This window comes from Rhinopithecus bieti, unplaced genomic scaffold, assembly GCF_001698545.2.
Source record: "Rhinopithecus bieti isolate Rb0 unplaced genomic scaffold, ASM169854v2 scaffold_23898, whole genome shotgun sequence".
Taxonomy (NCBI): domain Eukaryota; kingdom Metazoa; phylum Chordata; class Mammalia; order Primates; family Cercopithecidae; genus Rhinopithecus; species Rhinopithecus bieti.
In genome coordinates, this window is record NW_016811065.1 from 321,789 (window position 1) to 338,868 (window position 17,080).

At 39.5% G+C, this 17,080-nt stretch overlaps 1 protein-coding gene across 6 annotated transcripts in view; it reads right to left on the bottom strand.

The window, feature by feature from the left end:
- WASHC3 (WASH complex subunit 3) overlaps positions 1-15,163 on the bottom strand; it is a 47,068-nt gene extending 31,905 nt beyond the window's left edge. For 3 of the 6 annotated variants that reach the window (XM_017893465.1, XM_017893464.1, XM_017893466.1), the window contains exons 1-3: positions 14,685-14,863; positions 14,220-14,318; positions 1,342-1,407 (exon numbers count right to left, since the gene is read on the bottom strand). In XM_017893465.1, coding sequence (XP_017748954.1) covers positions 1,342-1,407; positions 14,220-14,318; positions 14,685-14,828 — 309 coding nt within the window. In that variant the 5' untranslated portion in view covers positions 14,829-14,863. The other 3 variants (XM_017893468.1, XM_017893467.1, XR_001889480.1) reach the window with 2 other exon arrangements.
- Positions 15,164-17,080: the final 1,917 nt, after the last annotated feature.

Here is a 17,080-nt window from a genome sequence, read left to right on the forward strand (position 1 = left end):
GGATATGCCAAAGCTCTTGTCTTTACACTTTAATGTATGACACAGCTCATTCTTTTTTCTTTCTTTGAACATTCACCACTGAACGTTATTAAAATATGTTTCTTGTATGCAAAAAAAATGGGCATATTGTTGGTATTTCAACCTGAAATGGTTTAGCATTTCAGGTTAGATCCGCAAGACCCATAAAAACCTTCTTTTCTGAGTTCATCCTGATATCAATGACACACATTTGTCAGACATTTGGCTAATTTTGGGGATAACTCTATGGCCATGGAAATAACTAAGGTTAACTTGTCCATATGGTAACTTAATGTGTGACCTTGGACTCTAACTCCCTAAGAATTCCTTAAACACTAAAATAAGACACATATTCATAATAAATAATAATAAAAAAAAACCCAATGGTAATAAGATCTCAAGCAGCAATACTCATTGAGAACTGTTGACTGATAACCATAGTTAGCACAGTGGCTACGGCCCAAATAGTTTCAAGTGGGTATGGCTGCTAGAGGAATATCTTGAACATGTTCAAGGCCGGGTTTCCAAACAAGAGAAATGTTCTAAGAGAAACACAGTTGCTGAAATCCATAAGGACACGTAGTAAGTACAAACTAGACATTCTGGTCATATTAAAAAGGGGTATCATTTTTTTCTTCCTCATAAATATTCACTGAATATTTCTTAGGTTTTTTTTGGTAAATGGACAAAGAAAATATTAATTTCAGAAAAGTTAGTAATGAAAATACACTAGTGTCTCCATAACTTTATAAACAGCAAAACACATGTAAAAAATATTAAAAATGAAACCAAACTAAATACATCACTGTTATCAAAATCTTTAAGCTTTCAATCTAAAACAGTCTTCCGTTTTTCTTAGTTATCATTTGCAATTTCTGACATCAAAACTGTATTCTTCATTAGCATTTAAGGTATTCGCAAATAGAAACAGATGATAGTGTCTCTAAAATTTGCTCTGAGACATCTAAAGATTTATATAACTATTACTGTATTATCAAATAATAACTAGTAAAATAAATTTGGAATTTTCTATCAAATGAAGTGTGCTTGATAACAGCTCAACTTGTTAACATGTTACTCGCATTATGCATTTGCCTAGCACAATGAAAGAAATCTCACACCATGTGTACATTTGAATTAATGGTTCATAATGAACACCATTTTCTTTGCAACTGCAGTAAAATTAAAAACACAACCAGTATCACTTCATAGATATAGAAGTTAAATGGAATCACACCCAAATGCAATGAAAGTTAAGTATGATTAAGAAAGCTGGTATATGTACAGCAAAGTTTATACTACAAATTATTCAGAAATACTAACCTTTGCATCTAAAATATTGAGAGTTGTTTCAATTTGTTGGATACGAAGCGAAAGGTCTGCCAGTTTCTGGAAAAGAAAAATTAGAGGCATAAAAATAAAGATTTTAATTAAAATAAACTGTTAACAACTAAGGGCAGATTTGAAAATATTAAAAACCATTAAATATTTGTCATACTCTAATATAGTACTGTCTTATTTACATAAGTAGGAATAAGAACTCTTCTATTACCTGTATTAGAATGCTTCTCAGTTTTTGGTTTTTTTTTGGGACGGAGTCTTGCTCTGTCACCAGGCTGGAGTGCAGTGGTGCGATCTCGGCTCCCTGCAACCTCTGCCTCCTGGGTTCAAGCGATTCTCCTGCCTCAGCCTCCCAAGTAGCTGGGACTACAGGCACGCACCACCACGCCCAGCTAATTTTTGTATTTTTAGTAGAGATGTTGTTTCACCATATTGGTCAGGATGGTCTCAATCTCTTGACCTCGTGATCTGCCCGCCTTGGCCTCCCAAAGTGCTGGGATTCAGGTGTGAGCCACCGCACCCAGTCGCTTCTCAGTTATTTTATAAAATTATATTCACTTATAACAAAGTGACATTTTCTGCAAACTCATTATCAGAGCAGTAAACAATTGTTGAGACCAGAATATAAACAAACCAGGACAGAGCCTTTTGTTTACTACTGTACCTGTAGTGCCCAGAATAGTACCCTGACACTTAATAGGAGCTTAATAATTATTTGTTGATGAATGAAGAAATTTTTTCATAGAAAATAAAAGAATAAAAATTATTCAAAGACATCCTGCAACAAGGTCTGCCTTTATAAATTACTTAAATGCATAAGCATATACAATTTGTCCCAGATTTAAACATCCATAGTTTGAAAAATAAAGGGGGATGGAATTGGAAGATGAGTAATTCATTTTGGAAAGAGAAGAGAAAAAACTAGAGTATTAAAACAAAATCTACCATCAAAATGCAAGGTAAACCAGATTGAAGAGCTTTTCATGCTTGTTACTCTATATAAATTATCAATATACCTTGTAAATATACACCTACACAAAGAAAGGTAACATCATAAAATATGACCTGTAAGAACATTTACTTAAAACCCCCTAATCTTAAACATTACATTCAGTCACATAATCCAAGAGCAGTTAGCCAGTTTACAAGTTGGCAGATACACAGCATCCTGACTGTATTCTGGGCTATTATTAAGATCCTGACTTTTAAGCAGAACTTTATCATCCTGTGACATGTCACTTTGCCCACAATTAGAGGGGACAAAAAACTGAAAGTGGCCACAAAGCTTCTTTACAGATCACTTATTTTTAGGTTAACATCTTGATATCCACAAAGATATAATCCTCAAATAAAGTATTAGGATCTAGTTTTCACGGTATCAAAGCTAAGTTCACCCTTGACTTCTAGAATTCATTCACATAAGGCTTTTAGGTAAACACCAATACAGGTTTATAACATGTATTATGGATGAATCCCTCTCCAAATTATAAGTGTATTCCTTAAAATCATAGAAATTTAATTTTGGTAAATCTTATCAGTGTCTCAATTCACTCGAGAAGAAATTCCACAGCAAATTAATATGTAAAGTGAATGACAATTTCCAACTTATTTAAAATGGACGTATTGGTTTGACTGAAGGAAACAAAAAAGGAAACAAAAAATTGAATTAAAATTTTCTGTTTTAATATNACAGGTTTATAACATGTATTATGGATGAATCCCTCTCCAAATTATAAGTGTATTCCTTAAAATCATAGAAATTTAATTTTGGTAAATCTTATCAGTGTCTCAATTCACTCGAGAAGAAATTCCACAGCAAATTAATATGTAAAGTGAATGACAATTTCCAACTTATTTAAAAATGGACGTATTGGTTTGACTGAAGGAAACAAAAAAGGAAACAAAAAATTGAATTAAAAATTTTTCTGTTTTAATATACCTATAGAAGTGTTTACTTTTAAGCAATAATCATCAATATTGTAAATATTTGAGTCTTTACCTTGCCACATATGGCAGACTGTATATGCAACATATCAATTGAAATCTTACACCAAATCTATGAAGTAGGAACTATTATGCCAATTTTAAAGATGAGAAAATTGAGTCTTATAGAAGTTAAATATCCCGAACTCAAACCCTCCAACTCCAGAGGCAATACACTTCATCAGATTTTTTGAGAGAATTTTACATTGTTAAAACATAATGGTAAATTATTGGGTATTGCATAGAATTTTTGTTATCCAAAGCTAACAAATGATCAATTCGTTTCTCACTAAGATGATTCTGTGCCAAGAGGAAAAGCCTTTTGCTCTTCTGCTTCTGAGATGATCACTTACAAAGTGGTTCTGAACTACAGTACATGAACTAGGATGAGAGAAAACATTTCTACCTTTATTTTTATCTACTTCTAGCTTAAATTTGGCATTGTTTAAAAACACAGTAAAAAAAAAATCACCATAGGTCGGGCACAATGACTCATGCCAGCACTTTGGGAGGCCGAGGCAGGTGTATCACCTGAGGTCAGGAGTTCGAGACCAGCCTGACCAACAGGGTGAAACCCCCATCTCTACTAAAAATACAAAAAAATTAGCCAGGTGTGGTGGTGTGCATCTGCAGTCCCAGCTACTGAGGAGGCTGAGGCAGGAGAATCGCTTGAACCTGGAAAGCGGAGGTTGCAGTGAGCTGAGATCACGCCACTGCACTCCAGCTTGGGCGATGAGTGAGACTCCATCTCAAAAAAAAAAAAAAAAAAAAGAAAAAGAAAAAAATAACAGTGGTTTTAGGATCTATGACTGTCACCAATAGAAATCATAGATTTTTTTTTAAAATCACATCACAATTGCTGTGGATTTCTGTACACTTCAAAATCATGGTTATTAGACATACGAAAGGATAATATAATTTAATGCTTTAATAAAGAACCTACTAGTATAACATAGTTTTAAATTTTCTTAAGTATATAACTGGTTTCTTTTGTAATCCTATGCATTTTATTTTATCCACCTGAAAACATTAATTTGGTTTCACTAGAATGTCAAAGCGTCCATGGCATGACTAAGAAAAAACTCCTTTTCAAAGATAATTGAGTCTAATAAATGGTTTTGTATGTTCCAATATAATTATTGCTATAACATATCTGAATGCATACTTTTTAAAGAGCCACTGTCAAGTGAAAAGGTATACCTGGGTTCATTTATGGGTTGCTGAAGTTCATTTCTAAGGTGTTTATGCTTGTGGTATTTTCCTCATACAATTCCCAGACCACTATAAAACAGGTTTTTCAACGCTGGCTATATTGACATTTGTGGGTGAAATATTCTTTGTTGCAGGGGACTGTCCTGCACACTACAAGATGGGTAGCAGAATCTCTGGTCTCTATCCACTAAATGTCAGTAGCACTTCCCAGTTATTACAATCAAAAACACCTCTAGACATAGCCATATGTACCCTGGTTGAGAGCCACTGCTCTAAATTATGGATGACTATGGATATAACGTAAATAACATAATTGGTGACAGTAGCTGTTCTCACCTCTGAAAGTTTTAGCAAGAGGAAATGGGAAGGTAACAGTCTTTATCATCCATTTAACCATCGTCTTTATGAAGACTGAAAACAAACTTGAAATGCTATGGTCTGGGTAACAGGGGAATTTATAAAGTCCCTGATATTTGTCAGATAAGCTGAAAGCTTGATTTACTATCCATCTATTTCCAAGGCAGTACATTTTATAAAGTTTAAAAAAGGACAAAATAAAGAAGGAAATATGGAGTTACTAGTTGAATATGGAAACAAAACACTGGTTTTTCATGGTTGTAAAATATCTTGCTTATATATCCATTTCTCTAAAAGAGAAACAGTATTTTAAGATAATGGATCTCTTGGTATACCCCACTGTGTTGTATGTGCCCCAGAAGCCAGAAAAGGAAGCAATCAATAGTTTTATTAGGTTGTGTCTGATACTTAAGCCCAGCAGTTGTTAAAGATGTAAGAGCAAATAAGGATTTAAGCAAAACATCATCTGATTAAAAGTTAAGTCCAATGGCAGGCTAAAAAAAATGAATGTAGAAGATAAGCACTAAAGAAACTTTTAGGTTATGTGACAATTCTCAGCACTTTTGCTTGTACCTAAAGATTTTAGAAAAAAGAAAAATTTCAGAATATTAAAACGTTATTTAAAAATCCAATATCTTAGGCATGTAATAAGTCTGAGTTTGGCTGAGGACGCTTGTAATCCTAGAACTTTGGGAGGCTGAGGCAGGCAGATGGCTTGAGCTCAGGAGTTCAAGACCAGCCTGGGCAACATATGGAAACCCTGTCTCTACAAATACAAAAAACTAGCCAGGTGTGGTGGCATGCACCTGTAGTTCCAGCTACTTGGGGCACTGAGGCAGGAGGTCTAGGCTGCAGTGAGCTAAGTTTACTCCACTACACTCCAGCCTGGGTGACAAAGTGAGACCCTGTCTTACAAAAAAAACAACAAAAGTTTGAATTAAAATAACATTCTGGCCAGGTACAGTGGCTCATGCCTATAATTCCAGCACTTGGGAGGCCGAGGCCAAGGGATCACTTAAGCCCAAGAGTTGGAGACCAGCCTAGATAATGTAGTGAGATGTCATCTCTAACACACACACACACACACACAAAATTAGGCTGGTGTGGTGACACATGCCATAGTCCAAGCTTCTAGGGAGGCTGAGGTGGGAGGATCACTTGAGCCTAGGAAGTTGAGGTTGCCCTGAGCTGTGATCATGCCACTGCACTCCAGCTTGGGTGATAGAGCAAGACCCCGTCTTAGGGGGAAAAGAAAAAAAAATTATAAAAAAACAAACAAAAAAACCCCAAAGTTCACATTTGACACTCCTGTTTACAAAGTACCTCTACTTTAAAACTCACTATAAGGTTAAATGCTCAGATTTTACCTGCAATATGCATAGATCTTATGTTGCTTCCCGCCAATCCCTCAAAATTTGCAGTCCCAATGGATGACCATAAGATTTTGCTGACTAAAGCAAGAATAAAAATGCTCACTGGGGATTTGTGATGGAAGAGGAGATGACCCTAAGTACCTCTGTAATGTGGATCTGATTCTACTACTTTCTCTGTCATCTAATCTCTCTTCTACTCTGGTGCCAATCACTGGAAGAGTTACAAAAGTAGCCTAATATGCAGAAAGTTTTTGCAAAGTTGAGTTCTTCACAGAATGTAGTTTTATACTCTTTTCTTTAGTGAAGAACTCTAAAAACAGTGCCACTGATGAAGAAAGAAGCCTAGCAATTTGTTTCAAACTGAATTCTGGCTTGAGGGTTTATCTATGACTGAAGTTGTTTAAGCTTGGGTTTGGTTCAAACCAGATCCTGTCGGGGGAGTGGGAAAAATTTTCTTTTTCCTCCCAGTTCACTCTCAGTTCAAAAATGAACAGTTGAGGTTCCTCCTTTGTTGAGAGAAACAGTCAGTTGGTTCTTGTTTAAGGCTTTAAATAAATAAGGACTAGAGGCCTATTAGGTACTATTAACAAAAACATTTCAAAACACCAAAGTGACTTTAACTTGGGAGAAAATGGCACCTTACATTTGAATACATATATTCTTGGAATTGACATAAAAATATATTACATCAAATAGACATAGCATAGCAAAGAAGTGAATATGAATCTAAAAATAGATTTTAATATAGCTATAAGAAGGTACTTGTACTGCACACTCTCACTTGAAACTGACATAAGCATGCTTCTTAATCAGGTAAGTCAGTGCAATGTAAGAGAGTAATGAGATATTGACTTTTCCAGTTAAAAAATCAGTGGGAATCCAGTTCTGCTACTTTCTGTGTATGTGCAGCTAATGCAGCTACAACTACTGGGGGCATGCAAAAATATGTTGAATGAATGAATGACTAAGCAAATGATTTAAACTCCTCTACATCTTAGTTTCTGTATCTGTATGAGTGGGATAACTAAGCCTCTCTCAAAGGGCTGACTGCGATAATTAAATACACATAAAGCACTTAGTATGATGCCCAGCACAGAGTAAGTACAGAATAAATATTAGTTGTCATCTCATTGAGCAGTCTCCAGCTGACATGAATATCCAAATTGCTAAAATATATATTGTAGAAAATCAGTTACAGTCAACCCTAGATTATCATACATAAAGGAGAAAAAGGTGGGACAATAGCAAGATGGGGGAACAGGACTTTCCAGCACTGATCCTCCCACAGAAACATCCATTTGAAAAACTATTCACGCATGAAAATACCTTCTCAAGAGCTAAGGAAATCAGGTGAGAAATTATAGCACTGGGTGTAGCACAAAAATAAGAAAAAACACATTGACGGTAAGAAAGACAGTTTTACAGAACTCATGTCACCCTTCCCCCAACTCCAGGCAGCACAGCATGGAGAGAGATACCCTCCAGGTGGGCAAAGGAGAGGCAGTGAGCACAGGACTTTGCCTTGGACCACAACACCAGGCCCACCCTAGCAGAACTCAGTGCTGAGCAAGCCCCCTCAGCCCAGACTCCAGGCTGACACCTGCAGGCCAAGCCTTTAGGCCCCTCCTGGTACTAGGCTGGATCACCCAGTCCTGAGTTCTAGGCTTGTCCCACTGGGACCCCAGGCTCCAGACCAGCTCAAGACTCAGAACAGCCCCAGCACCAGGCAAGACTGCATAGATTGTCTCCAGGTCTGCCCCAAGGGCAGGCCAGCCCCAGTGGCCCTAGGTTCTAGACCACTCCCAGTACAGGGCTGGCCTCCATGGGCCCAAGATTCAGGCCCACCCCAGCACCAGGCCAGCTCCTGCAGATACAGGTTCCAGGCCTGACCAATGCCAAGTCAGCTCCTGTGGCCCCAGTCTGGCTCCTGCAGCCCACACCCCAGTAGAAGTAGGGTTTAGGCCCATCCCAGTAGGCCCTTCTGTTGGGCTGGCACCCATAGACACAGGCTCCAGGACCATCCCTGTGGACTCAAGTTCCAGGCAAGCCACCATTGCCCTAGGACCCCGGCCAGCCTCATGTAGCCCAAGTCAACCAAGGCAGACCTTATAATCCCAGGCTCCAGTCTTGGCCCTGACCCCAGGCTGCACACTTGCCCCAGCACCACGCTGGCCCCAGGCAAATCCCTGTGGTGAGTCAGGATCTAGGTATGTTCCAGCAGACCCGGAGTCTGGGACTACCTCAGTAGATTCCATTGCCAGACTGGCCCCCATGGACTGAGGCTTCAGGACCACTTCTGCAGACTCAGGCTCCAGGCTAGTCACAGTACAACCAGGACCCAGGCCCACCTCCACATACTCTGGCTCCAGGTCCATCCCAGAGGTCCCAAGCACCAGGCCTACCTTGGAACCTGGCCAGACACTGCAGACTCAGGCTCAAGGCTCACCCCCGTGCCAGACCAGCCCCTGCAGACCTAGGTTTCAAGTCGGAACCCTAAGGATCCAGGCCCACCTCTATAGAGCTAATCAGCAGATCCATCCCAATGGATCAGGCTCCAGGAACAACCCTATGACCCCAGGCACCAGGCCAGCCTACACAAGGACTCCAGCAGCAAGCCTGCCATGCACCACACCAGATGGCCTGTCTAGAACTTCTGGATGGGCTTATTGATGACAGGCTTTCCCAGACAAAGTCAGTCTGCAAAGACTGGAATAAGTCCTTACTTCTTCAAACACATACATACCAACACATGGCCACAAAGACCAAGGATAATCAGGGAAACACGTCACTACCAAAGAAACAAAATAAATCACCAGTAACTGACCCTTCTTCATAACGAATTCAAAATTATTGTTTTAGGGAAGCTCAGCGGACTTCAGGAAAATTCAGAGAAACAATTCAATGAAATCAAGAAAACAGTAAGTGACCAAAATGAGAAATGTAACAGAAAGATTGGAATTATTTAAAAAAAAAAATCAAACAGCAATTTTAGAGCTGAAAAAAAATGTATACAGTCAAATTCAGAATATTCTAATACTGTCATGGTGATTAAATCATTTGTATCTTTAGTATGAAAGTTAACAGATAAAACTATTACAAATAATAATAGCTAAAATAACTTAAGGGATATGCAGTGTAAAAAGATGTACACAGCAAAATCAAAAACAAAATGTGGAGAGGTGGAGTAAAAGTGCAGAAGTTTTTTATGTTATCAGTTATGTTATTATCAGTTTAAAATAGCCTGTTACAACATGTTTTATGTGAGCCTCATGTGAACAACAAAACAAAAACCTAATAATAAATACACAAAAGATAAAAAGCAAGGAATCACAGTATATCACTAGAGACAATCATTTAATCACAAAGGATGACAGCAAGAATGGAAGAAAGGAACAAAAGATCTATAAAGCAACCAGAAAACAATGAACAAAATTGCAGCAGTAAGTCCTTACCTATCAATAATTACCTTGAATGTAAATGGACTACATTCTCTGATCAAAAGACACAGGTTGTTGACTGAATAAGATACAAAAATAAGACTCAACTACATGCTGTGTACAAGAGACTCACTTCACCTTTAAAAAATGGACACACATAGATTGAAGTGAAAGAATGGAAAAGAGCTGGGCACAGTGGCTCACATTTGTAATCCTGGGATGCCAAGGCAGGAGGATCCCCTGAACTCAGGAGTTTGAGACCAGCCTGGGCAACATGGTGAGACCCTGTCTCTACAAACAATTAAAAAATTAGCTAGGCATGGTGGTGTGTGCCTGTGGTCACAGCTACATGGGAGGCTGAGATAGGAGGATAGCTGGAGCCTGGGAGGTTGAGGCTACAATGAGCCATGTTCACGCTACTGTACTCCAGCATGGGATGTAGAAGGAGACCCTGAAAAAGGGAAGGGAAGGAAAGGGAAGGGAAAAGAGAAGGGAAGGGAGGGAGGCAGGGAGGGAGGGAAGGAAAGAAAGAAAGAGAGAGAGAGAAGGAAAGGAAAGGAAAGAAAGAGAGAAGAATGGAAGAGAATATTTCAAGTAAATAGAAACCAAAAAAGAGCAGGAGTTGCTCTTTTCAGATAAAACAGACTATAAGTCAAAGGCTGTAAAATGAGTCAAAGAAGGTCGTTATATAATGGTACAGGGAACAATTCATCAAGAAGATATAACAATTGTAAACATATATGCATCCAACATGGGAGCACCTAAATATATTAACAATATTAATAGATCTGAAGAGATAGACTATAATACAATAATAATGGGGGATATCAATAACCTACTTTCAACCATAGACAGATCATCCAGGCAGAAAATCAATAATGAAACACTGGCCCTAAGAGACATATGTAGAGAATTCAATAAAACAGCAACAGAATACACAGTCTTCTCAAGGGCACACAGAACATTCTCCAAGTTATATGATATGCCACAAAACAAGTTTTAATACATTTAAGAAGACTGAAATCATATCAAGTATCTTTTCTGACCATACTGGTTTGAAACTAGAAATCAATAATTGAAGGAATCTTGAAAAAAAATCATAAATATCTAGAAACTAAGTAACATGCTCCTAAACAACCAATAGGTCAAATAAATTAAAAGGGAAATTAAAAAATATTTTGAGACAAATGAAAATGGACATACAACACATCAATACTTATGGAAGGTGGTAAAAGCAGTTTTAAGAGGAAAGGAAGTTTCAGCAATAAAGACATATAACAAAAAAGATGAAAGATCCAAAATAAACATCCTAGTGTTACAACTCAAGGAATAGAAGAACAAATAAAACCCAAAGTTAGTAGAAGGAAAAAAATAATAATGATCAGAACAGAAAAAAATGAGAGACTAGAAAACAATAGAAAACATCAATGAAACTAAAAGCTAGATTTTTGAAAAGATAAACAAAATCCACAAACTTTTAGCTAGATTAAGAAAAGGAGAAGATTCAAATGGTATCAGAAATGAAAGAGGAGATATTATAACTGATATCACAGAAATACAAAGAATTGCCTTTTACAGCCACAGAGCGCAACTCAGCTCAGGGACGTTAAAATGCTGATGAACTTAAGGTCTGGTGTGTGTTTGAAAGAATCAGTGAAGCTTTTCTTTTTTTTGTTTTGTTTTTTTGAGATGGAATATTGCTCTGTCAGCCAGGCTGGAGTGCAATGGTGCGATCTTGGCTCACTGCAACCTCCAGCTCCCAGGTTCAAGTGATTCTCCTGCCTCAGCCTCCCAAATAGCTGGGAATACAGGCGTGTACCACTACACTCGGTTAATTTTTGTATTTTCAGTGGAGATGGGGTTCCACCATGTTGGCCAGGCTGGTCTCGAACTCAGCCTCAGGTGATCTGCCCACCTGGGCACAAAGTGCTGGGATTACAGGTGTGGGCCACTGTGCCCAGTCCATCAAAGCTTTTCAAGTAGATAAGGAGTATTTGAATATGGGACCACTGATATATTCAGAACAGAAGTTTTTGCTTTCTTTGTCTCTTTCATGGTGGTAGCTGGGGTGAATTCTGAGATGGTCCCAATTTTGTATAGGAATGTTTAGATGAGAATTTTTTGTTTCTGTCCTGTGGTTGAGCTGGGGCCATAGAGAATTTCCATAAAATTCAATTCCATTACTTAAAATAGTTTTTCTTTTTTTTTTTTTAACTAGTTTTTCTATCAATCAGCCCCAGTCTGAAACTTGAGACACTGTTAACACAAAAGAGCATACTCTACCTACAAAGACATGACCTAGAGTAGTTCTTCAAGCAGGTCAGTTTTAGGACACATTAATTCTATCCAACTAGACTAGCTATTTTACAACTATGTAAGACAACTTTATAAACTCTGCTTTAACTTACAAAGGTCATTTAATAATCCCATTGTTTCAACGATTCTAAAGATTATAAGTTTATTTTTACAGTCTACTCTTAAATATTACTGTTGAGGCATATATACAGCAATGGTGGACTTAATTCCGCCTAAGATATCTGAGCATCTGCAGTAAAATATGAAGCTACCTTCATTTGGTTGGTATGCTAAAGAAATTTTGTAAGTATCTCATTTTTAAAAATATTTGGTTTGTGTGTTTTGTGTGCTCAGGAATTTTTCCACAGTACTAGAGATCACTGTAGTGATTAAATTTGACCTTTTTGACAGAAAACAGAATAACAGATTCCTAGGGATAAAAAAGGGGTGACTGCAAAGGAACATGAGGGAATTTTTGGAGTGATTCTACACCTTGTTCTACAACTATTCTACATCTTGATTATGTTATGATTATGCATTTGTCAAATCTCATACTTAACGGTAAATTTTAGTGAATATAAGCTCATACTTAAATAAACATGACTTTACAATTAAAACAAAAGAAATATGAAGGCTCATAAGAGACTGCTATGACCAATTATATGCCAACAGATTGGATAACCTAGAATGGATAAGTTCCTAGTCACATACAACCTATTAAGACTAAATCATAAAGAAATAGTTAATCTGAACAGACCAATAATAAGAGATCAAATCAGTAGTTAAGTCTCCCACTAAACAAAACCCCCGGGACCTGATGGCTTCACTACTGAATTCTACCAAACATTTAAAGAAGAACTAATACAAATCCTTCTCAAATTCTTCCAAAATACTGAAGAGGAGGGAAAATTTTCAAACTCAATTTAGGAGGCCAGCATTATCCTGATTCCAAAGCCAAACAAATACACTACAAGAAAAGAAAACCAAAGGTTAATATCCCCAATGAACATAGAAGCAAAAATCCTCTACAAACTCTAATTGCTAAGGCTATACCTTACATAAGGCAGAATGTTCAACAGACTTACTTGTGAATTATCTAAGCCCCATAATTTACTTTTCTTTCCTTAAAGGCAATTTCAACCCATGGTTCCCATTGTCCTCCCCATCCTCTTTTTTGGCTTTTTAAAACACAGGGAGTCCCTGGATCCTGGATCTAGTACCTATCCTCTTTTTTAAAACAAAAACAAAACACTGAGTTTCTCTATGTTGTCCAGGCTCGTCTCAAACTCCCGGGCGCAAGTGATCCTCCTGTCTCTGCCTCCCGAGTAGCTGGGATTACAGGTGCACACTACTGTGCCAGCTCTGGCACCTAGTCCCTAGTTGGATAATTAATCCTTACAAGTCATTTGCAGAAAATATTTTTATTTCTATAATCATATTTGATGCCAAAGTTATGTTTCCAGCCTACCTCCTCTAGCCATCTTTTAGATTCAGAATGTAAAATAAATTTAATATAAACAATGTGGTTTTGGGGTACGAGAACGAATAACAAATAGCAAAATAAAAACTATTTTGGGGTACGAGAACGAATAACAAATAGCAAAATAAAAACTATTTTCAACTAATTTTAGAAGTCGGGCACGGTGCCTCGGGCCTGTAATCCCAGCACTTTGGGAGGCCGAGGCTGGTAGATCGCCTGAGGTCAGGAGTTCGAGACCAGCCTGACCAACATGGTAAAACCACGTTTCTACTAAATACAAAAAATTAGCCAGGCATGGTGGCGCATGCCTGTAATCCCAGCTACTCAGGAGGCTGAGGCAGGAGAATCGCTTGAACCCGGGAGGTGGAGGTTGCAGTGAGCCGAGATCGCGCCACTGCACTCTAGCTTGGGTGATAGAGTTAGACTCTGTCTAAAAAAAAAAAAAAAAAAAGGAAATTTTAGATTTCCTGTTGTTCTCTTTAATCGCAATAAGCCTGACTGAACTATCTCACAAGGACCTCCAGAACACTAATTCAGTAGAGGAGGGTGGCAAGATTGATTGTAACAGAGTAAAAGAGAACTTAAGGTGTGTTAACACAATTGGGTGACGAGAGGTCATGATACATGAATAAAGACTGTAATTCTTGTTTTACTCCATTTGTCAATCTCAGCAGTGCAAGGTGATTTCTAGGCGACTCTATAAACCAGTATCACAGGACCTACCTCCTCACAAACTGTAGAAAAGCGGTTGAGGAACTGTACAGTGTGCACCACAAATTGGTTTAGAAAAGCCACCGTTCTTTTCTGTTGAATAGCTGGCACCTGTGTTACGTAAAAACAAACATGGTTCATACAGGAGGAACGTACACAGTGCAAACCTTTTCATATTTGGAAATAATCACGAGGCACTTTGCTGTGTGATATGAATTTCTTGAAGGACTGGAAATAGTCATTAACTTGTTTTCCTAAACTGTGGGTGGGGTGTCCGAAGACGACAGAGGTGCATAAAAGTTTGAGAACAGGCTCTAGACTCACTGGTACGAATTTTGGCAGGCAGAAGCAACACACATAAACACACACAAAAACTTGGGGGCTGAAAAAGAGGTAGGGCTAGCTATCACAACCGGCATCTGTCGCCGGCGGCACAGAGACACGAGAGATGGGAAGCGAAAGTTGGGAGATGCACACCGTCTCCTTAATCAGTTCAGGAGGGACCCCATTTGAAGGTGGACTGCGGATCTCTCCCTCCTGAGGCCGGCAGAAGGGCCCGGGGCCGTGACAGAGTGGGGACCCGGAAGGTGTAGTCTCCCCGGGAAGCTGAGTCTTCCCCATCCTCCTCCCGGAGGAGGAGTTTAGTATCGTCTTTTACAAACCTTGGTCAGGTCTATGCCTGACCCCATGAGAGGAAGCCCGTCCTCATCCATCTCCTCTGCGGGCGGGAGACCCCGAGTTCACCCACAAACCCCTCCCAGATGGGGCCCGCCCAACCCAGTAATCGTGTCTCAACTTTCCCCCTAAGTCCCCGCCTCCGGGGCCCTTCCCGCCGGAAGAAAATGCCTCCGCTCACTAATCACTCGGCGACTTCCGGAGAGCCCGCCTCCTCGCTTGGCATTCTGGGATTGGTAGTTTTAGTTCAGATTGTGACGTCAATTTCGGGATGGTGCAAGGATGCAGTTATAGCAGTAAAAATCTTAGAAAGGAGGCAAACAAAACAAAACAAAGCCAGAAGTTGCGTCCCTTTGAGGTTACCCCTACTTAGTCCTGTCTGTTATATAGCAGCTCCGTCATTCCTTGAGCAACATTTTTTTTTTTTTTTTAAATCCTAAGTGCCATATATACTCTGCTAGGCTTTTACTGTGAAAACAAAGATTGAATTTGATTGCTGCACTGGAGAGGTTTATGCTCTGAAGAATGAGAAATAAGACCTACTTCCAAAGGATGTGTGTGTATATACACACCAGTTCCCAGGCTGGTCTCGAACTCCTGACCTCAACCGATTCTCCTGCCTCAGCCTCCCAGAGTGCTGGGATTACAGTCTTGAGCCAACCCGCCTGGCCTTCCAAAGGTTTTTAAAACATGAAATAAAATGTCAACTACTAGAGGTGAGGCACAAACCTACGGAAGTGACTGCCATTTACAGGGAGCATGGAAAAGATGAAGACCAAGTGGGCAGCTTTGTTTTAAAATGGGGGTCTCGCTGTGTCACCCAGTCTGGTGTGCAGTGAGGATCATAGCTCACGGTAGTCTCAAACCCCTTGGCTCAAATGATCCTCATGCCTTGGCCTTCCTAAGCACTGGGATTATAGGTGTGAGCCACTGGCACCTGGCCCTGTTGGTTTGGTTGAAGCAAATAATCCCATAAATGGAGAATAGTAGGAAATGAGGTAAGAGTGCTACCGGTGGAGGGTGTCCAGGTTCTTGACGTTTTGAACAAAGAATTGGACAAAATGCACAAAGCAAGGAAAGAATGAACCAACAAAAGCAAAGATTTATTGAAAACCAAAGTACTGGCCGGGCGTGGTGGCTCAAGCCTGTAATCCCAGCACTTTGGGAGGCCAAGACGGGTGGATCACGAGGTCAGGAGATCGAGACCATCCTGGCTAACACGATAAAACCCCGTCTCTACTAAAAAAAAAAAAATACAGAAAACTAGCCGGGCGAGGTGGCGGGCGCCTGTAGTCCCAGCTACTCGGGAGGCTGAGGCAGGAGAATGGCGTAAACCCGGGAGGCGGAGCTTGCAGTGAGCTGAGATCAGGCCACTGCGCTCCAGCCTGGGCCGCGACAGAGCGAGACTCCGTCTCAAAAAAAAAAAAAAAAAAAAAAAAAAAACCAAACTACTCTCCACAGTGTACTGGATACAGAATCTCCTTAGGTCCAAATACCCGCTAGAGATTTCCCATTGGCCACTGGTGTTCTCCTCATGCAAATAAAGTGGTGGCCACAATCAGTATGATTGGTTGTGGAAAGCAATCAATCAGAGGCTGAAGTAAAGTTACAAAGGTCACACTCCTATACAACCGTCTGATTGGTTGTGGAAAGCAACCAATCAGAGGCTAAAGTGGTGTTACTAAGTTGCACTTCTATGCAAAGGAAGATTTGGCCCGCAATCAGTCTGATTGGTTGAGGTACTTTCAATTTCCATCTGCCTGTCAGAAAAGGTGGGGATTTGCAAAGGGAGTAGCCGCTGGTCCTTTTGTTACTTAGGTGTGGAAATTTGGGGTTTACCTTTTGCTTTCGTTCTAGGAAGTCAGCGTGAATCGGCCTTATGTTCCCTGCCTCCAGACCCTGTTCTGCTTCAGGAGACGTAGCCAGAAAAATTTCATTTAAGGGCCTTTTATGCCAGATTTGATACTATAGTCCATGTTTATCTAATGTGATCCATAGGCCATCTGTAGCAATTATTTGGGTGTGGGTATTTTTTCTTAAAGTTGCACATTGCACAGCTTAACCTTACAGTGATCACCTTCTGATTGAACTTTCTTAATTTTTCTTTCAGGAAGGCAAATCTTCTCTGGTTTTCTTTGTATCACTATGGTCATTTCTTTTCAGTTTCTTTTGCTGGTTGCTTCGCATGTCCCCATTCT